This window comes from Miniopterus schreibersii (genome assembly GCF_964146895.1).
Source record: "Miniopterus schreibersii genome assembly, chromosome: 5".
In the NCBI taxonomy this organism is placed as follows: domain Eukaryota; kingdom Metazoa; phylum Chordata; class Mammalia; order Chiroptera; family Miniopteridae; genus Miniopterus; species Miniopterus schreibersii.
Genome location: NC_138106.1, coordinates 24,825,883 through 24,848,482, shown reverse-complemented (window position 1 = coordinate 24,848,482; position 22,600 = coordinate 24,825,883). Strand labels below are relative to the sequence as shown.

Here is a 22,600-nt window from a genome sequence, read left to right as displayed (position 1 = left end):
GGTACGATCTGCTAAAGCACTTCTATATGTATTTTGATATTTGATACTCTCACCAACCTGGAATGTGGGCAGGGCCGACATTTCTATTTCCCATTTACACATAAGGAGAACAAAGCTCAAAAATGTTTAATTGAATTACCCCTGGGGCAGAAGGAGCCAGGGCTCAGGGGGCAGACTGTCGGCTCTCCAGCCCATTGTATGGCATGGCTCCCACTGGCCACAAGACAACCTCTCTTTGGGACATTGCTCTAAGGGACAGGGTAAGGACTGCATTAGCTAAATGAGCATTGCTAAGTTAATAGCACACAGGCACTGTATCTCACTATCTTGGAATTAATGTGTAATCAGCAAATAAGCAATAATTCCTACAATAAAATCAGTGCAGAGAAAGAATGGATGAATAAAAGGAAAAGATAAGAATATTCCATTGTTTTTTTTATTATATTTTCCTTTCTAAAGGCTTCTCAGTGGAGACTTGTGAGAAGGCAAACAGGTAAAGCTTAATTTATAACTCTCTTATATGGTGCAGAGTGCACACAGCAGCTCAGTCAATTCATCACCTACTGAAAAAGGAAGCAGGTCAGAACATGTCTCACCCTAACTCTCTCAGTGGAATCAAAACCCCTATTTTTGATGGCAGCAGAAAAATCAGTGAGGCTCTGCAAGTCCCTCTTCTCAGCATTAGGTAATAGTGTAAAGACAAATCCAATTCCACTGCAGCTGGCACAATTGGAAATGACAGAGGACTCTGGTGGTTTGGTCCAACTTGTTAGAATTCATGGGTGAGGTTAGCAAACAATGTCATCACCAAAACGCAATAAGTGAAGTTGTGTGTCAACACATGAAAAATTGGTTTTCCTTGAATGCTGTGGCCTTTGAGCTGAATTCTGTGACAACTTCTAACAGCTTCATGCCTTTTCCAATTTCTCTGTGTGCTTTTGGAACAGGTGTTTATAAACATTAATCTGGATCAGAGAGGCTGACGAGCAGTGCTTTTGGTGAACAAATGTTTTAACCTTGAGCTTGGGCCAGGACTGGAGCAGAGGAGGCAACCAGGAAACTTGTTATAAAGGAGAGAGAAGGGCAGCAAAGGTGCTGTTGCTATTCATTTGTGGTGCATGTAGCCAGACCTGTAGACCAAATCTTACTTTTTCAAATTTCCTGAGAATTAAAAGAAAACAAAGAACTTTAATTTGTGCCATTTTGACTTCACATTTCTCACATATTACCAAGTATAGCATACCCAATAATGACACAAGGCCCCACCAACTCTGTTGTTACAAATAGGGAGCCTCTGAATTGTCCCTTGATGATTTCTGACTTTTTTCCTAGACTCTGTGTCACACTTGCTCAGGCACAAGTTCCCTGGGGTCTTTTCTTTCTTCTTCATGTCTTACCACCGTTTTGTGGATGTGACTCTCATTAAATCTCGACTCTCTGGGCACCAGCGTTCTCTGCTGAGGATGGGCAGGTACACTGTTTTCCTCTACCCCTTGGCTTCCCGTGTGTGCATGCTTCTTCCCTAATTCTCAACACAGCTGAGGCCAGGTTGTCACACTGGTCTTGCTATAGACCCGCACTGTCCAACACGGTGGCCACAAACCATATGTAGCTATTTAAATTAAAATGAAATGAAATAAGAATTTAATAAAATAAAACATTCAGTTCATCAAAAGCAAAGCCACATTTAAAGTACTCAGTAGCCACATGTGGCTAGTAGCTACCATATTGGACAGCTAAGGAAGGAAAAGATGCAGGCCAATCTATATGTGGGGTGCAGAAATTTGAGAAAGTTCCCATCTGATTGACATCTCCTCTTCTCCTCTTCCTCCTCTCATCTTCCTCTTTTTCTCCCCTTCATTTCTGTGACTTACAAGTTAAATTTCTTTATTAGTAGAAAGTGGAGAATAAGACTAAGAGTTTGGCAAGAAAACTTGGAAGGGTTCCAAGTAGTTTAGAGGACCTTTTTGAGGTTGGAGAGCCTGTGTTTTCTTACAGTGATAACATTCTGCCCATTTGTATGACCGTTGTCCATCAGTGTTCAGCAGCCTGCATGTGGGCCTGGAGAAGATGCTTTTCCAGGGCTAGTTACTAGATACCTGAAATAATGAGAGATCAAAGGTATGAGTATAATAACCGGAGATTGACTGAAGTGTTGGACCTTTGGTTTGAGAAATGCAATAGCAAGGAGGAGATGATAATTTGGGTATAAGGGTTTTCTTCTAGAACCTGGTTGGGAATCTTTCTGACTTTTGAGTCATTTCATGCTTACTTTATTGATTTGGAGTTCATATATAAATTTTGAGTATAACATCATAAAGTTTTAGGGTTCTAAGTAAATATCTTTTACCAAAACTGCATGAGATCATTTGAGTATACACATTCCAACCTCATATTTTTCAGCTTTGTTGGTGAACATGTTATGCTAGAGATAATCAAGTTTGGTTGAAATCAATGTATTTGTGCTGTGATAAAAGTGATTAGGAATTAAAAGTCCTTGTTTGTAGGCCCACTTTTGCCAATAGTGTGCTTTGTGTCCTGAGAAGTCTTTTTAACTCTCTGGGCCTCAGTGTTTTCCTTTTAAATGAAAAGTTTGGTGTAGATTCTCTAAACTTTCTCCCAGCTCTAAAATGCATGGAATTCAGGATGCATTAAATCCTTTGACTCAATTTATGGTTTCTAACAAAAGAACAAGAGCCCAGATGCCCATCAGTAGATGAGTGGATAAAAAAGCTGTGGTATACTTACACAATGAAATATTACACGACTGTAAAAAAGAAGGAAATCTCACTTTTGTGACAGCATGGATGGACCTGGAGGGTATTAAGCTAAATGAAATATGCCATTCAGGGAAAGGCAAATATCATATGATCTTACTTATATGTGGAATCTAATGAACAAAATAAACCAATGAACAAAATAGAACCAGAGACGTGATTAGGTGGAACAGACTGACAGCTGTCAGAGGGGAGGTGGCTGAGGAGACTAGGTGAAAGAAGGTGAAAGATTTAGCTAAAGAACATATATGCATAACCCATAGACACAGAGAGCAGTGTGGTGATAGTCAGAGGGAAATGTAGGTGGGGGCTGGGTGAAGGTGGGCAAAGTGGGTGGAAATGGGGACAGGAAGAGACTTCGCTTGGGGCGATGGGCACACAATGTGGTATGCAGATGATGTTTTATTGAGGTGTACACTTGAAACCTGTATGGTTTTGTGAACCAATGTCACCCCAATAAATTCAATTAAAATATTTAAAATAACAACAATTAAAATGGTTTTTATAAACAGTATATGTTTAACCTTTTGTAGTGATATTTCCAGATGGAGCTCATTGAAGCTCAGTTGTCTCTTGGTGGCACCATTCCTCTGGGCAGGCTCATGACCCCAAGTTTCTAGCTTAAACAAAACAGATAATAGTAATAAATATCACTTAGGCCTAAAGCAGAGAACTGAAAACTTCCATAGATAGAGAAAAATGATATGGACAATTATACATCTCGGCGATTACAATTATCTTTATTTAAAAGTGAAAGATAGATTTATAGATTTTGTTTTTCCTGCAGCTGCAATTCAATTTCAATTTTTCCAATTTATAAGGAAATCTAACTGCTGAAATTTTGGTTTGGGAAAGTTTAGTTCCAAAGTTTAAATTCAGTACAGGGATTTCAAGGTGTGTGTCTTTGTTAGTCACAAAATTTAAACTCCATTTAGTTTGGTGAGCTTTTGAATCATTGATATCATCATGTAAATGAAAATTAAAACCAACTAAAATCAGTTGAAGCAAGAGAAACAGCACTATGAACCTCGGTTGGTAGGCTGGTCTCCTGTTCTGTTCTTCAGTCTCTCATGAATGTTCACTGGGAGGTGAAAATTGCAGGGGGTGATGTCAACTGATGCCTCTGTTTTGAAATTACATATCTAATTTGCTCCAGAAGATGCTCATAGGGTTTGACAGCACACCCTAATACATATTCATTACCAATGTGCTTTGTAACCAAGGGAAATTGAGGCAAGTGAGGCAGCATAAAGCATGAGAAAGCAACGTGTTAATTTTAAATTTAATTACAGAGATGGGGACAAGAATGCATGTTGATAGTGCATATTAATTCCGCTGTCACGAAACATTACCCCCAAATCATGCCAAATGTTTGGCAGAAAAAAATGTTGTTTATGGTGAGGCGCTTGTTAAAACTAGAGGATTCTGAGGAAAACAAGATTCTGAAACCCTATTAGAAACTATTTTTTCATGTAGAGAAAAAGAAACATTGCAGAATTCTAATGATCAAAAGTAAAAGCAGGAAGAAAAAAGCTTTCCAACTAAGGAGAGGTGGCTGGGCCATACCAGATTTCTGTTTATGGAATTTTATGGAATGTTTAAAGGTATGAATTCAGTATGAATTTGGAAAATTCAGTATGAATTTGGAAAAAACAGTAATTAGTATGATTCTTGTGATCTCTTTACTTTTGGTACCTAGAACCACGTGTCATTCATTGTGACCAGCACACCTCGCCTCCCCACTTAAGTATAAGGATTTGAAGAGCATAGACCTTGTCTGTCTTGTTCGCAGCTGGTGATGAGTGCTTAGAATAGAGTTTGACATGGAGCAGGCAGTTAATAAGTGTTTGCTTAATAAATAAACCTACCCCATGCTAGCTTGTGTCGTTTACATGCCCAATAGATCAATAAATAGATATATAGAAGGATGGATGGATGGATGGATGGATGGATGGATGGATGGATGGATGGATGGAAAGATTTCTCTAAGTGCCTTACAATTCATCATTAGGCATTAATTTTTGGGATCTGGAAGAAAATACTAACACTGGATAAGGGTAGTGATCCTTGGGTCATTGACATGCAAACACACTGTCAGTTTTGACAGAGGAGAAAATACCCAGATTTCTGATCCAGTGGAATTATGTTCTCTCCATAGTTTGTAACTGGGAACTGTATTCTTGTCTTGGGCAAGTCCTTATTTACCGAGTAGGAGAAAAGAAACTTTGTCTTTCCTCATTTCATTATAAAATATTGCTATATATAGGGAAAAGTTAAGGGAAAAAACAAACAACATTTCTGAGAGGTAGCAGGTTTTTGACAGAACTGAATGTCTGCTTTGGGAATGTATTGCTCTGTTCTACCAGAAAGTTTGTAAATGTTTAGGCTTACTAGAACTATTTTTTAGCAACTGATGAGTTCTATAAGGGTGAGAATACCACAACTTGGTAAGCTTTGGAGCAATATAGGCAATCTCATATACTTTTGATGGAAATGTAAATTTGTCCAACCACCTCCAGAGGAGGGTTTGGGGAGATACATAAAAAACTTTCAGAATGTGCAAATTCTTTGACTCAGCAATTCCGCTTCTAGGAAATTTCCCTCAGGAAATAATTGGGCAACTGAGCAAAGATATATGCATAGGGATGTTACTGGGTTGTTTACATAAAACAGCAAAGATAGAAAATAATAGGGGTTTGTAAATTGTATGTCTTCTCCTTAGAAAATTGTGCAGCCATTAAAAATGATGATAAAGACCAGTATATATTGTATAGGCACAGCTTCATGACATGACCTAAAGTGGGAAAGCAGCAGAGATATGTATATCGTGACACCATTTGGTGAATAAAACACAGATATTTATATTTCTGCCTAGAAAAAAATCTGAAAGACCGATGGCATTATGGAGGATTTTAATTTTGGGTTTATCTATATCTTATATGTTCTATAGTAAAAACAGATTATTTTGTGCAAAAATGAACAATTTTAAAAATGCACTGGCGCACACACATTGCCAATTGAAAGCACATGATATCTTCCTTAAGAAAAAAAGGCTGTCAAGTTTCTTACAAAGGGTATTTTCTTGAAGGTTTGCACTTAAGTTTAGTGCTCAGTTTTCCTATAAGTTACAGTGAAACCCAAATTTTGCAAAGCTCAGAAGCTGAAGGGAATTTTACAGAGTTCATTTTTTGTTTTTATAAACAAGATAGGCAGCTCACTAGCACTAACTGTACCTGCAGAAAAGCATTTATAGGCAGAAGGAAATGATTTTTAGAATATTCTCTGAAAGGGATTCAGGGAGACAGGAACCTTTTCTAATGGTCTAGAGTTGTGCATACTGAAATAATCAACCGGACATGCTGAGTATATTACCTGTCTTGCAAGAAAAGTCAGAGGAAATAACTGATTATTTTCTTACATAGCGAAATAACATAGCAAAATAAATTTACAAACATTATCTTACGGAGGGCTGAATGAGAATATGTTTTCCAATGGATCATACACTTTTCACTTTTACCAGAAAATGAGTTCTCAGAGACACAGGGGCACTAAATTTTACCTCAAAAAAACCCAGAGAGAGAATATTGACTAATAGGAGTGACAGGCATACATTAAAACACGATTAGGTAGTTTTTATTTGGTAGGTCTACATCAAATTAGAACAAATTGGAAGAAAATTTTATTAAACCCATATAAATTAAATTTTCAAGTGAAGGGACTGAGAATTAATTATTTTGTGCTCTATGTTTTATAATGAAATCAAATTTTCTAAATTCTTACTATTTCCCTAATTATACTGAATACATGCTAGTGAATTTAGCTTGATGTGGATGTATCTTCAACAATAATAACTGTTTGAATAGAATTATCTAATGAAAAAATGGTCTTATATACAGATTATCTTATTGGACCTTCAGACAAACACTGAGGCAGATTATGGCTGGCCTGTGGTGACACAAATATTATTTAACAAACTCAGGCATAAAACCCAGCTGCTATAAAAATTAGTACTGATTTAAATATGTAAGTATATATGTATACATACAGATATACATACATATATATATACACATATAAAAAATATATATATCCAGCCCTGGCCACTTTGGCTCAGTTGATTGGAGCATTGTTCTGGTTGTGGGTTTGATTCCTGCTCATGGCACATACCTAGGTTGCAGGTTCAATCTGGTTGGGGTACATAATGAAGGCAACAGATAGATTCACATCAATGTTTCTCTCTCTCTGTCTCTCTTCCTCTCTCTCTAAAATCAATAGACATATCCTTGGGTGAGGATTTATGGATATATGTATTAATATATATACATATATATACATACATATATCTACAAAGATAGCTCAAAGAGAAATTATTTTGCCACTCACTACTGAAATTAACACAGGTTGAGAGTTTGTAGAAATTAAATCATAGTATACACAAGCTCATGTTTAAATTGAAGGATTATTTTTTCTTCCTTTCTGTGAAGTAACATTTTGCCAAGAAGTTTAAGGCAAAAATCTCTAGCTCACCTAAAGTTCATAGAGTAGCAGTACACGTGGCTCAATACAAGAGGGAAGCTACTGTTACTCACAGTGATGAAATGTAAGTCTTATGTGTATGAAATGGTCACCTGGTCTTGGTTTCTGGGAACAGGTAAACTTTCACCGGGCTCACTTAGGATAGTTTATATTTATGCCTCTGAGGAAGAGCAGGTGACAGAATGTGTACACAGTTTCTGTTTCATGTTATGCCTCAAACTAGCATCTGCTGTCATGATGGCAATGGTCAGAGACACAGGGCTTCACATCCGATTGTGGAATCTCCTACACATATTCTTCTGACCTACTAAGAAGTCTCTTAGAACCATCTAGTTAGCAACTAGCTAACCCTGATAGATAGGACCAGCTTATTTTATTTTTAAAAAGAACTTTGTGTATTGATTTTAGAGAAAGAAAGGACGGGGTGGGGGGGGGAGAAGTTTGTTGTTCCACTTATTTATGCATTCATTGGTTGATTCTTGTATGTGCCCTGACCAAGAATCGAACCTGCAATCTTGGTGCATCAGGCAGTGATCTAACCAACTGAGCTACTTGGCCAGGGCAGATTAGTTTATTAAAATTAGTAATTTTGTACAACTTCAGAGGCCTTACACACGCACACACATACACACACATGCACACACACACAAGCACACACATCAACAAATGAATTTAGCTTAAATCTTCAGAGAAGAGTCATTGTTATCATGATGACTTAATTTATAGTCTTAATCTTTAAAACCTTTAGCAGAGAATTAACTTTTATGGAGTATAAGTGTGCTATGCTCACATGAAATTATCCCATGTGGTATACATACATTGAATTATCAACTAATCCTGAGATCGGCCCTAAGGGCTCGTTATTATGATCCCCATTAGAGGTGCAGTAGCTGAGGCTGAGGCAACTATACAACCACACAATCTCCTTACCACAGCTGTGATGTATACTATAATATATATGTGTGTGTGTGTGTGTGTGTATATATATATATAAATATATATATATAAAAAATATAGCAGAATGAATGAAGTAATCCTAGGCCCAGAACGTAAATGGGAGCTACTGACAAAATAAGAGTTAATCATATGGTTAAGCATTTGTGCTTTAAAGCTTCTATAAAAGATCACATACTTTAATTGTACATTTAACTAATTTATTAAAGCGACATACTAGAATAAAATAAACCACATACTTATTGATCAAGGCATAATGGTTCTTGAATAAGTTGAGATTTTTCAGTAAAGGCAAATTCCTAAATTTTACCCAAAGATATGCCAAAATCATGGTTTTATTTTAAACTTAAAACAACAAAAGCTAATGAGTGAACAATCAGTAATGGAACTGTCAGGTATATCATACAATTGTACCTTTCTGTCAAATTTCTTAAAGTGGGAGTACTCATCAAATCTTCCCAGTGCATACTGGCATTATCAATGTGCAGAAATTATTTTCATTGTTTAACTCACTTCAGGGAAGAAAATTTGTTTTAGTCTTTGTTTATGATCTAGTTCCAATTTCATATTCCAGAATATATAAAAGATTGTTTTGATATTTGTCTGTCAGAAGAGTTTCTTGTTCTTAGAAATAAAAATAAGTTATTACTTTATAGGAGGAAAATACTCTGAGATTCAGCTTTAAAATATATATATATTTTAAAAATGGGACACTAACATAGATAAGAGGTTGATTGATGTAATGCAATGATTTAAGTACAAGGTCAACATTGACTCAGTTTTCAAATAGTTTGCAGTTTTGGCTCAGATGGAGTGTTTTTAGGATCAGATTTCTTTCTCTACACTTAAAATACGGGTCACTGAAAAATTTCCATCTATCTAAGCTTTTTAGACTAAAAATAATTTAAGATAGATAAGAATAATGGACTTCTGAGTAGTTCAAAGGGACAGATATCAATTATTTCACAGGAAGTTAATTTAATTAAAAACATAGATTAACTTCTGTTAAATACTTGATTACATAGTTCTGGCACACATAATATCCTGCCTCAAGTTGACTATATTTTTGTGGGTCTACTTCTGAGCTCTCTGTTCTGATCCATTGATATATTTATCTATTCTTATGCCAATACCACACTGTCTTGGTTACTATAACTTTTTTTAAAAAATTTATCTTTATTGTTGAAAGTATTACAGGTGTCCCATTTCTCCCCCCCCCCCCAATTGACCCCCTCCACTTCACTCGTACCCCCTCCCCAGGCCTTCACCCTATTGTTGACTGTGTCCATGGGTTATGCATATATACATAGAACTTCTGTGGTTAATCTCTTCCCACCCTCCACCACCCTTCCCTCTTTCCTCTGAAATATGATCGTCTGTTGCATGCATCAATGTCTCTGGATCTATTTAGTTTGTCAGATTCTTTTGTTCATTAGCTTCTTAAAGAAGACCCTTCCTGTAGTGCTGGTCTGGTGGTGATGAACTCCTTTAGCTTTTCCTTGTCTGTGAAGCTCTTTATCTGACCTTCAGTTCTAAATGACAGCTTTGCTGGGTAGAGCAATCTTGGTTGTAGGTCCTTGTTTTTCACCACTTTGAATATTTCTTGCCACTCCCTTCTGGCCTGCAAAGTTTCTGTTGAGAAATCAGTTGACAGTTGTATGGGTGCTCCCTTGTAGGTAACTAATTGCTTTTCTCCTGGTGCTTTTAAGATTCTCTCTTTGTCTTTAACCTTTGGCATTTTAATTCTGATGTGTCTTGCTGTGGGCCTCTTTGGGTTCCTCTTGTTTCGGACTCTCTGTGCTTCCTGGACTTGTAAGTCTATTTCTTTCCCCAGGTAGGGGACTTTTTCTGTAATTATTTTTTCAAATAAGTTTTCGATTTCTTGCTCTCTTTCCTCTCCTTCTGGCACCCCAATAATATGATGTTGGGCCTCTTGAAGTTGTCCCAGAGCCTCCTTATGCTATCTTCATATTTCTGGATTCTGTTTTCTTTTTGCTCTTGTGGTTGGGTGTTTTTTGTTTCCTCATGTTCCAAATGGCTGATTTGATTCTCAGTGTCCTCTACTTTACTGTTGATTCCCTGTAAATTATTCATTTCAGTTCATGTAGCCTTCCTTTCTGATTGGTATTTTATTATGTTGTCAATTTTCTCAGTTATTTTCATAATAATATGCTTGAGCATCCTTATAAACAAAATTCTGAACTCTGTATCTGTTAGCTTGCTTGGATCTATTTCATTTAGTTCCTTTTCTAGAGATTTCTTCTGTTCTTTCCTTTGTGACATGTTTCTTTGCCTCCGCATTTTGGCTGCTTCCAGGTGTTTGTTTCTATGTATTGGGTAGAGCTGCTTTGTCTCCTGGAATTTGTAGAGTGGCTTTGTGTAGTAGGTGTCCTGTAGGGTCCAGTGGCTCAGCCTCCCCAGTCACCTGAGCTGGGCCTTCTAGGTGCTCCCCTGTGTGCGCTGTGTGCTCTGACCTGTTGAAGTTGAGCCTTGGTTGCTGTTGGCGTCCCTGGGAGGAATTGACCCCCAGGCCAATCAGCTGTGAGGACCAGCTGCAACTACAGCCAGAGAGCTGCTGTGCTGGAGACACCCCTATGGAGCAGGATTTACTTCAGTGGAGCTTTGGTGTTCACCAAGTGCGCCCCTTGAGTGTGTCACTCATGGGTATGGTAGGGTTGTAATCCAGTGTGGTTGAGTCTGACCACCAGGTGCACTGTCTCTGGGGCCTCCTGGGAGGTGTAGTCAGTCTCCGCCAGTGCCTTGCCCAGGGCCACCCAGCATGAGCTACACAGCAAACCATAGTTGGCTGCTACTTGTGCTGGGCTTGGAGGTGCCCAGGAGAGGCCAAGCTATGAGCCAACGCAGCTGCCGCTAGTGCCAGGCCTGGGGCCACTTATCAAGCCGTCTGGGCCATGCTGCTGCTTGTTTGAGAGATTTTAGGAAAGTCCTAAGCATGAGGCTCGAGAGGCCACTTGCACAGAAAAGCCCCTGGAAATGGCCTGGATGAGCTGCAGGTGGGGAGGGCGGGGCCTCCGGGAATCACGGGGCGGGGCCCAAGGTGGGAGTCAGGTGCTGGCGATTCAAACATGGCGCCTGCCTGCGGGCTGTGCGGGGAGGACTCGCCAAAGGAGCCATGGCCTCCGCCAGCCCTTCTGCCTGGGAGGAAGCCGCCCCTCCGCCTCTCGCCCGGATCTCAAGCAGGTTAGTTCCCCCCCCCGAGTGTCCCGGGTCCTTTCAGGCTGCTGCCTGGCGCTGGGCGCAGAGGGAGCGTCCGAGTGAGTCCGCGCCGGGCCCTTTGAGAGGAGCTGCTGGGGCTCCCGCAGCCTCCACGACCCTCAGGGACAGTCCCCACTGGTTTCACAGCCCGAAGGTGTGGGGACGTCTCTTCCTGGCCTGGAGCCCTGGGCTGGGGGCCTGCTGGGGGGCTGGGACCCCTCCCTCCTCCGGGAAACCCCCACCGCCGAGATGCCCTCTCGGGTTTAAATGGTGGCACCGGTGTGGGCTCGTGGCTGCGTCTCCAATTCAGCCCCGATCCGCCCGCATTTCCGCGCCTCCTATTGCTCTCGGTGCTCCTTCGGCTCCCTGGTTGTGGGGCTTCTGTGCAGCTGGATCTCAGGAGGCTCTGAGTGACGGTGGGTCTGTGTTTTAGGTGTGATTTTGGCGTGGTTGCAGCTGCTACCTGCACCGTCATCTGGTTTCCCGGCTACTATAACTTTAAAGTAAGCCTGGAAGTTGGGTAGAGTCAGTCCTCCAGCTTTGTTTTTGTCTTTCAATATTTTACTAGATCATCTGGGTCTTTTGCTTTCTCCATGTAAACTTTAGAATCAGTTTTTTCATATCCACCAAATAAGTTGCTGAGGTTTTGATTGGAATTGCATGAAAACTTTGGATTATCTTGAGTCTCCCTGCTCTTGAACAGGAACAATTTCTCCATTTATTTAGTTCTTCATGATTTCATTAATCGAAGGTTTGTAGTTTTTCTCATATAGGTCTTGTACATATATATTTTGTTAGATTTACACATAAGTATTTCATTTTTGTGGATGGTAATGTAAATGGTATGGTTTTAATTTCAAATTCCATTTGTTCATTGATGGTGTATAAGGAAGCCATTGCCTTTTGTCTATTAGCCTTGTATCCTACAGCCTTGCTGTAATCACTTATTAGTTTCAGGAGTTTGTTGATTCCTTCAGATTTTCTACATAGATGACCATGTCATCTGAGAACAAATGCAGTTTCAGTTCTTCCTTCACAATCTTTATATCTCTTATTTCCTTCTTCTTTTTTTTTTTTTTTTTGGTCTTATTGCATTAAGTAAAGCTTCCAGTATGATGTTGAAGAACAATGGTAAGAGAGTACATTTTGGCCTTATACTTGATCTTAGTAGAAAAGCTTTAAGTTTCTCACCATTACACATATTGCATGTTTTTTGCAGATAGTCTTTATCATGAATGGGTGTTGAATTTTGTCAAATGTTCTTCTGCATCTATTGATATGTCAGTTAACCTTCATAACAATTTTCTTGGGACTCATGTTCATTTTAGAGATGGGATAATTAAACAGTGACGTAACCTCCCAATAGTTCCCACAGTTCCTGGTAGAATCAGGATTAAACCTAGAATTGTTTGACCTGCTCTCCAATATGCTGCCTCCCAGAGCTAACTGTCAATCCTGACTTTGGCTCTGAAGTAATAGGAAAAGTAGATTCTCTCATCATGAATCTCACCAAACGAGACAACCTATTAATATTAAGTTATGTACTTTCTTGCAATATGGATGATTTTTATTATTCATGAATTCTGTATTTGTAAATTTGCCTACTTGCTGAAATTTATTTGTAATGACAAAGTTAGTACTTAAGATAATTTTATGAACTTTCACAGACATATCCAGAGTAGCAAAAAACTTCAACTTCCAATGTGCATACTCCAGGCTGAGGTCAAACAAGATAATACTCTGCTTTCTTATTTCAGCTCTCATACTGTAAACAATTGTCCTATTTGTGATTTCTTTAGTGCAAAGATTTTTGCATTTTGTGCTTTTTGTTGGTGATTTCACTCTTTAAAATAGCCCTCAAGAGTAGGACTGAAGTGCTATCTAGTGTTTCTAAGTGCAAGAAGGCTGTGATGTGCTCTATGGAGAAAATACATGTGTTAGATAAATTTCATTCAGTCGTGAGTTAAAGTCCTGTTGGCTATGCGTTCAATGTTAATGAATTAACAATATACATTAAAATAAGATGTCTTTCCACAGAAACACACATAAATCAAAATTATGAATTGATCAGTTGATGGAAATACTGTGACCAGAGGCTCAAAGAAACCTAACCTTGTATTTCCCCTGGGAGCAATGGTTCAATATCTGCTGATTTAGTATTTACAGAGACTTCATAAAACATAACTATCATGAATAACAAAAATCAACCTTATATGGGTTCACTATTCTCTGTGTATATTTACAGACATGGACTTCTTGCCCTTGGATTAAAGTTTCACTGTTGTATAAATTCACTGGCTGTGCTAAACTTTCTTCAGGGATTCATCCATTTTCTGTAAATCACTGTATTAATTTCCTATAGATGTTATAACAAATTACCATGAATTTAGTAGCTTAAAATACACAACTTTATTATCTCACAGTTCTAGAGGTCAGAAGTTCCAAAATGGGTTTTATAGGGCTAAACCAAGGTGATGTCACAGTTGTCTTTCCTCTGTAGGTTGTAGGAGAGAATCTGTTTCCTTTCCTTTTTCAACTTCTAGAGGCTGCCTGCAACATTGGCCCATAGTCCTGCATCATTCTGACCCATGCTTTTATTATTATATCAAACTTCTGACTCTCCTCCTCCCTCTTTCACTTATAAGGATACTTGTTATTGAGGATGTCTGCTTGTATCACTATCAATTATTTTCTCCCCAGTGCAATTCACTTTAGTGCTGTTATAATGTAAAAGACATTTTTCTTTGCATCGTAAAAGAATTGCTGATTAGATCCACCTTGGGGGGTGGGGATAGCACAATACTCTGGTACTTATGATGCTTTCACTGTTGTCTTGTTTTTATCCCAATTTCTAGCCTCCAGAGTCAAGTCAAACCACTTGTATGTCCAGAGAAGCGTTTATGCAGACAATGACAGAGATTGTTGGTTGGGGCACAAAGGAGGAATATGGGAAGCTCTTTGACAAAGTGGATGTGGCCCAAGATGGCTTCATTAATTGGGACAAGCTGACTTCATTCATGCTGTTAACACTTTATGAGAATGATGAAAGAACAAAGGCAACTGTGGTTCCCCAGTGGAAAGACCTTGAATTCCTCCCAGTGAAACACAAGGACACCATTCAAAAGGTCGTTTTCTTAAAGAGTTCAAGCCGTTATCTGACCATCAGTAAGGAGGGTTTATTAGGAATCTGGGGAGAGAATTTAAAGCTGCAAGAAACACTTCCCATCACTTCAGATGCCACCAAGCTTAAACACCTGTGGGTGACAAGTCTGGTTTCTCTGGAAAATGTAAACAAGGTACAAAGTCTTTATACATCAATTTACTGCTTGTATAAGGAGAAAATTGATGGGACAGGGTTCCAGATCAATATCTAGTATAACGCCAGCAGTGACAGATTGCTGCATTGCTCTTTTGTGCCTCTACCCTGACCTGGAGGGAATATAAGTAGAGCCAAGGGAGCTACTCTATTTTCCAAGCTGTTCTCTTGTGTGCCTTTAAATGACATGGCTGATACTGACTCAGATGCTAGACTTTGTCTCAAATGTGGTCATGGTGCATTACTAGCTAATAAGACCTTTACGGCTATACAGTTTACAGCAGAATCCTGGATCTATATGCAGAGCTGAGAGACTGTACAATGCGTGGCACAGCTGAGCACAGTTACAGGGCACTGCTTGTCTCATTTTAATGATGTTGACCACTGTACCAATCAGTTTCTTAATTCTGATGTGTAGGGTCCACTCAGTCCAAATATAATTATGTCAAGAGCAAGGTGACATACTGAAAGGAAAATGAGTTTGTGAGGGAAGGATGCAGCTTAAAGAATTCATGTTCTTGATCTTTTATATTAAGCAGATGGTAAATTTCACTTTGAAAAATTTTAAACTCACACACAAGCATGAATAATAGTATTAAGAACCAATATTCACCTTTAACCATTTTCCAATTCACACCCAATCTTGTTTCATCTCTACTTCCCCTCAGTTGGAATCCCAAACATCCGATCATTTAATCTGTAAATATCTAGTATTTTTAAAATGTGTTTCTTTTTAGTACAACCATAATACCACTACACATTTAATGAAAATAGCAATAAATCCTTAATATCATTAAATATCCAGTCATGTACATCCTTCCTTGTCTTATGATTTCTAATAGTTTATTATTTATTTAATAGTTAGTTTGAACCAAGATCCAAATATAGTTCAAACATTGTTAATTGTTGATATGTCTCTTCTGATCTACGTATTTCCCTTCTCTCCCTCTTTATCCTTGCATTTCATTGTGGCTGATGTGTGATGTTTTGTTAAAGAAACTAAGTGTTTGTCCTTTAGACTTTCCCACAGTCTAGATTTTGCAGATTGTATTTACCTGGGGTTGTTTAACATGTCCACTTGTTCTCTGTATTTCCAGTTAATGAGTAGTCAAGACTAAAGCCTTGGAATAGGTGTTCCTCAACCAGGAGGCACAAAATGCCTGGTTCTCTCTCTTCTTGGGATGTTAACAATTATGGCAGATTATTCCAGATTCATCCGTGTATTAGGAATTGCAAGATGATGATGTGAATGTCATCATTTCATCTTTAGTATTTATATGCTGGAATACCTCTATAAAAAGAAAGTCCACTTGTCAATTATTTAGCTATCATGTTGCATAAGTTGTAGAACAAAGACAGAATAAATGCCTAATTCTTTACTTTTATTTACCACTATTCAACATAATGAGCTGTTTTTCTAATATCTTCTGAAGTTAAAACATGAGTACTACTATCACTATGGTTATCAATAGCATTACAAACTCATGGATTTAAACAAATTTGAATTGTGTCAATCCACTGAGTTATTATCCCATCCCCCAAATTGTACCATCTTTGTTCAGTGGAACTAATGTAAGTCAGCTTCTGAGTCTTCTTTGATATAAGCCTAACAGTCCTTGAAAAATTCTTTGCTTCCTGATATAACCAGATGTTCCAGGATTATCTTGATATATTAAGCTAGACCCAGAATCAGCCATTTCTCCAAAGAGCAAGGATTCATTTTAGTGGGAAATAGTGTACTCTACTTTCTGGACCCATAAAAAGAAAATCATCATCATTAGCTTCCCCTGTGGCATGCCCTGTTCTATTAATCCCCTCAAGGTCACCATAAAGTAGATATTATCCCCCTTTAAGAGTTAGAGATTGAGCAAGGAGAGGCTGTGAAATCTGCCCCAGGTCACACAGGATGTAATCAGTGTTGCAAGATTTGTTAATGGATGCAGCCTAATTTCAGAACCTGTGCTTCAGCCTTTGCTGCCCGGTTCCTTCCTGCTGAGGATCTGGTGTTACTGCTTAACTGGTATGGCTTAAAACATAGTTCTAGTCCAGATTTTTTTTTTTATGCCTATGTGCAGCATTCTGTTCTTATAAATATAATGCTTGTGTTGCTTTTTAATATAATGATTATGTTGCACTATTTTTTCTTTCCAAGACTGATAAATCTTAGCCTTTCTTTTGTATTTACTCAACATACAAACTTCAAGAATGCTGCTTTTGCTTCTTTTTAAAAATAGCTTTATTGAAATATAATTACACAAAATAAATTGTACATATTAAAAGTATCCAAGTTAATCGATTTAAATACATTTATATACCTGTGAAAAATCAACAGTACGATGAAGATAATGAACATATTCATCATCTTCAAAACTTCCCCTGTATCCTTTTGTAATCCTCCCTCCAGCGCCTCCTACCCTTCCTTGTCCAGTCGGTAACCACAGATATGATTTCTGTCACTATAGATTACTTTGCATTTTGTAGACTTTTATATAATTGGCATCATACTGTGTGTGCTCCTTTTATGTCCAACTTCTTTAACTTGGCTTAATTATTTTGAGATACATCCATGTTATTTTATTTATCTTTGTAATGCTTTTATTGGTGTGTAATATTCCTTGTATGGATATAGCATATCTTTACCAATGCTATGATCAGGGTTTTTGTTCTCTGAATTTGAGCCATTTTATTTTATTTTATTTTACTTTATTTTATTTTTATTTTTAATGTTTCTTTATCTTTATTGTTGAGACCATTACAGGTCTCCACCTTTTAACCCCACTGATCCCCTCCACCCCACATCCATCCCACCCCCAGGCCCTCCCCACACCAATGTCCACGTCCATGGGTCATGCCCATAAACATACAAGTTCCCTGATTAATCTCTTTCCACCCACACCCCTCTCCCCACCTTCCCTCTGAGATCCCTCAGTTTGTTCCAAGCTTTTATGTTACTGGATCCACTTTGTTCATCAGTTTATTTTGTTTATAATATTCCACATATAAGTGAGATCATTTGGTACTTGTCCTTCTCTGACTGTCTCATTTCACTTAGCATAATACTCTCTAGTTCCCTCCATGCTGTGCCAAAGGCCAAAAGGTCCTTCCTCTTCACAGCCGCAGAGTACTCCATGCTGTAAATGTCCCACAGCTTTTTTATCAGCTCATCTACTGATGGGCACTTGGGCTGTTTCCAAATCGTAGCTATTGTGAATTGTGCTGCTATGAACATAAGGTTGCATAAGTTCTTTGTGATTGGTGTTTTGGGTTCCTTAGGATATATTCCTAGAAGTGGGATCACTGGGTCAAATGGCAGCTCAATTTTTAATCTTTTGAGGAAACTCCATACTGCTTTCCATAGTGGCTGCACCAGTCTGCATTCCCACCAGCAGTGTACAGGGTGCCCTTTTCCCTACACCCTCACCAGCACTTGAGTTCATTGACTTGTTGATGGTGCCATTCTGACAGGTGTGAAGTGATACCTCACTGTGGTTTTAATTTGCATCTCTCTGATGATTAGCGACATTGAGCATTTTTTCATATGTCTCTTACCGTCTGTATGTCCTCTTTGGAGAAGTGTCTATTTAAGTCCATTGCCCATTTTTTAATTGGATTGTTTGTATTTTATTATATTGTGGTTTTAATTCACATTTCCCTAATGACTAATCATATTGAGTATATTTCCATGTACCGATTTGCTGCCTATATATCCTCTTTGGTGAAGTATCTGTTTAAATCTTTTATTTTTTTATGACTTTGTTTTGTTATTATTGAGTTTTGGAGTTATTTATATATTCTTGGTTTATACATTTATCAAATGAATACTTTACAAATATTGTATCCCAGTCTATGTTTTGTGTTTACATTCTTCAAACACTGCTTTTGGTAATTTCATGTTCAGATTGCTCATTGTTAGTATAAAAAGTATAATTGATTTTTTAAAAATGACCTTATGTCCTGCAACTTAGCTGAACTCATTTATTTGTTCTAATCTTTGTTGTTGTTATTGTCATTGTTGTTAGTTGTTGTTGATTTTTTAGGATGTATGAGATTATGCCACCTACTAATAGGGATAGTTTAAATTATTCCTTTACAATCTGGATGCTTTTATTTATCTTTCTTGCCTAATTCCCCTGGCCAGAAACTTCAGTACAGTGTTAAACAGAAGTGGTAAGAGTGAACCTTCTCATCTTGTTCCTGATCTTTGGGAGAATATATTCAGATTTTCACCGTTAAGAATTACATCAACCGTGGGTTTTGTTTTTTTTATACATGCTCTTTCTTAGGCTGAAGAAGTTCTCTTCTTTTCCTGGTTTGTGAGTATCGTTATCATGAAAATGTGTTGGATTTTGTCAAATGCTTTCTTTGGTATCTATTGAGATCATCATGCAGTGTTTGTCCTTTATTAATATGGTGTATTACATTGATTATACCTGTATGTTAAACTAACCTTTCATTCCTGGTATAAATATCACTTATTCATGGTATGTAATCTTTTAAATGTCTTATTGGATTCTCTTTGCTAGTATTTATTTGAAGATTTTTACATCTATATTCATTAGAGATATTGATCTGCAGTTTTTTGTGATGTCTCTGTGAGGTTTGGTATTAGGATAATATTGGCTTCATAAAATGATTTGGGAAGTGTTTCTTCACACTTGTATTTTTTAGGTGACTTTTAGGCAAGTTCTGTCAATTTTATTGACAAATTTATTTACCCTTTTAAATATAGGTTTTAGGATATTATCTGACTTAGGGAGGCTTCTTACCAAGTTTTTATCAATTGATATCTGTGAAAGCTTTTGCCTGCTTTGTAAAACATGGTTTGTAAAGTTTGTGGTATGACTGTGTGAACTTGGAGCTCTGTGTCTGTTTTTCCTGTGTGATTAGTCATCTAGTCTCCATGGATAGAAGAAGTTGGTGGGTGTGTGAACTGACGATAGACAAGAAAGTATTTTCAAATGACTTTAGTGGGAAATATTTTTTCTTGGTTACCATCCAAAATTAGAATAAAGCACATTTGTGCCACCATACCTTATTTCTGTAATGCTCTTAAGAACGCTCAGGGAATAATGTCTGATTTGGTGCTAAGATTTTCATGTCTGCTTTGCATATTGATTTCACTAAATCCATCAGAAGTGCTTTCTGACTTTCTACTTTGCTACTTTAGATAGCGGTGGCTTTTACAACTAAAGAGATTTGTTTTTATGATCTGCTGTCCAAAGAACAATTTCCTTGCCAATATAAACTCCAAGGCTTGAAAGGAACACCAATTTGCATGGATTATTGGTATGACCCTCTTGATGCCAATGAATCAATTCTTTCTTTTGGGGACATAACTGGAAAGGTAAGTAAGGGAACAGTAAGATTGAACACTATCTTATTTATTTATTTATTTATTTAGAAATTTATCTTTCTTGTTGAAACTATTACAGATATCCTCCTTTCTCCCCTCATTGATCCCTCCCCCACCAGGCCTTCGCCACACTGTCTGTGTCTATGGGTTATATATATATGCATATAAGTTCTTTGGTTAATCTCTTCCTGCCCCCCTCCCCCCTTCCCTCTTATCAAACAGTAGCCAAATATAGAAATAGAATTCAATGAGTGTCTCCTTCTAATTGAACTACATTATAGATCATAAGATCACACATGATGAACATGAAAAATGGATTAGGTCACAATTTTTCTTCTTTTTTTATTTTAAATTTTTATTGATTGGTTGATTGATTGATTTTAGAGAAAGGAAGAGAGAGAGAAAGAAATATTGATCAATTGCCTCCCTCACTCACCCTGACCAGGGATTGAACCCAGCACCTTTTGGTGTATGGGATGACACTGCAACCAACTGAGCCACTCCAGCCAGAGCTTATCTTCTTGCTTATGAAAAAGAATCTTTATTGTGGGTTTTCTTGAGTATGTATAATCTCAATTTTCATATTTAGAGATTTTTTTTTTTGCCTCTTTCACCACAGGATGCTTATAATCTATTAGATCCCAATATTAATACACATTAACTATCAAATGTTTAAAGTTATCTCTCATAACTATTTCAAATTAATTATTCTGATTTTCATTCATAAGATTTCAGGCTTCTCAGTACCAGCCTCCTGGAAAGTGATCATTTCCTATGTCATATAACATAGATGCATTAGAGAGAGCAGCACAGACACCCAGGCGTGGAGGCAATGATTTCTGTCTTTTTATCAAATTCCACCGGACCGCTTTAAAATTCCTACTGAATGACACTAGAATATGCCTGTGAACTCTTAAGTAGTCTAATTTGAACAATTTTCTTTCATAGTTGTGAAAGATTTTTATTCTTACTGTTACTAATGACAAGTGTATCATAAAAGCAAATGAACTGCTCTTGGTAATTGCCTTACTTACATTGTAGTTCTGTCTTTTAATATAACTGCTTGTGTCTTTTAGATAATATTGAAGAGCTTCCTATTAACTCAATATCAATTTTTTTATTAATGATAAAAAATATAGATTTTTCTTGCAACCATTTCTCTGCCCACGTTTGTTTTTCTTTCAATGTTTCTTTCAAGGTTCAAGCCATTATTTTCACGATGGCCTTGATCTCTCTGTTTGAGCGTCCTGCTAGTGCCTGTGAAGATGAAGAACCCGCCATGACCATTAATTGGGCAGAACTGCTCTCTGGGTATCACAAATGTTGCTATACACTAGAGCATACACTTCACCATGGAGACTGGGTCAGGCAAGGTACTGAATTTGCACAGTAATGAATGAAATGGTCAGTTTCGGCTTCTACATTTATATCCTTTGATGAAAATGTTACATACAAAATGTTCACTTTTAGAAACCAATAATTAGTTCTCTGGAGGTTTTGTGCTGGACTCTGCTATCCCCTGCATACTAGCAGGAATCCTTTCTTTCTTTTATTTCCTTCTAAATTATGCCTCATACAATTAATTAGGTGAGCTGAGCACTCAAAACATCTCAAGAGAAGGGAGAAAATTGTCACAGAATCCATTTAACTTCGACACCTCTCTGATCCTAACTAGCCTCATCTAGTCACTTCAAGACTGCTTAATAAAAGAATTTAACAAATTCCCTCAAAAACCACTCCTTTGTTTTCTTTATGTTCTCGTGGGAAATATACTAATTTGACTGCCTTCAAGATGGAATCTTCTTAATTATCTTTTCTCTCTCTTTTCTCTTTTTTTTGGTATAATGAGAGAGTTTCTCTGATCTAGAGTACTTGAGCAACATTTCTCTGTGTGATAGGATTGTTATAAAACAGAATCTATAGAAAGCCAGGACTTTCATAAACTTAGTCACCAATGAGTTTATTAGTTTCACAATATGCGTAATTCTTACAAAATTTGCACCTGATCATTCAAGATTCAGATGTGCAGCATCTGCTCTAATATCTCCTTTGATCCAGACACTAAGGACTGTGGTAATTTTCTCATTTCTAAACTGCTGTGCTAAATAGTGCCCATTGAAAGGAATGGGAGCTAACAATCTTATTGACTGTTATATGGTAGGTCTATTCCTAATTTACTTTGAAGACTAGACAGTCAAAATGGACCCAACTGTTGGCTTTTACACTTTCTGGATTCTAGGAGCTTGGCAATGCTTTAATGCATGACCCACAATAATAATATTCCACACGAAAACCTACAGATCCTGCATTTCTCCTTCAGTATAAATCATTCCATGTCCTTGGTACCTTCTACCCATCTTTTAATTCTGGCATGATATTAGTAGTGGGAAAAACAAAAGATGTTATTTTTTGTTCATCAGCTATGGATGACAGGCACAAAATTATGTG

The 22,600-nt window shown here is 37.6% G+C and overlaps 1 protein-coding gene across 2 annotated transcripts in view; it reads left to right on the top strand.

Moving 5' to 3' along the window:
- The window catches only part of WDR49 (WD repeat domain 49), a 111,206-nt gene that overhangs the window by 5,654 nt on the left and 82,952 nt on the right, over nt 1-22,600 (top strand). For both annotated transcript variants that reach the window (XM_081138475.1, XM_081138476.1), the window contains 3 exons: nt 14,339-14,779; nt 19,967-20,143; nt 21,351-21,525. In XM_081138475.1, the coding sequence (XP_080994601.1) occupies nt 14,339-14,779; nt 19,967-20,143; nt 21,351-21,525 (793 nt within the window). The remainder of the gene's footprint in view (nt 1-14,338; nt 14,780-19,966; nt 20,144-21,350; nt 21,526-22,600) is intronic.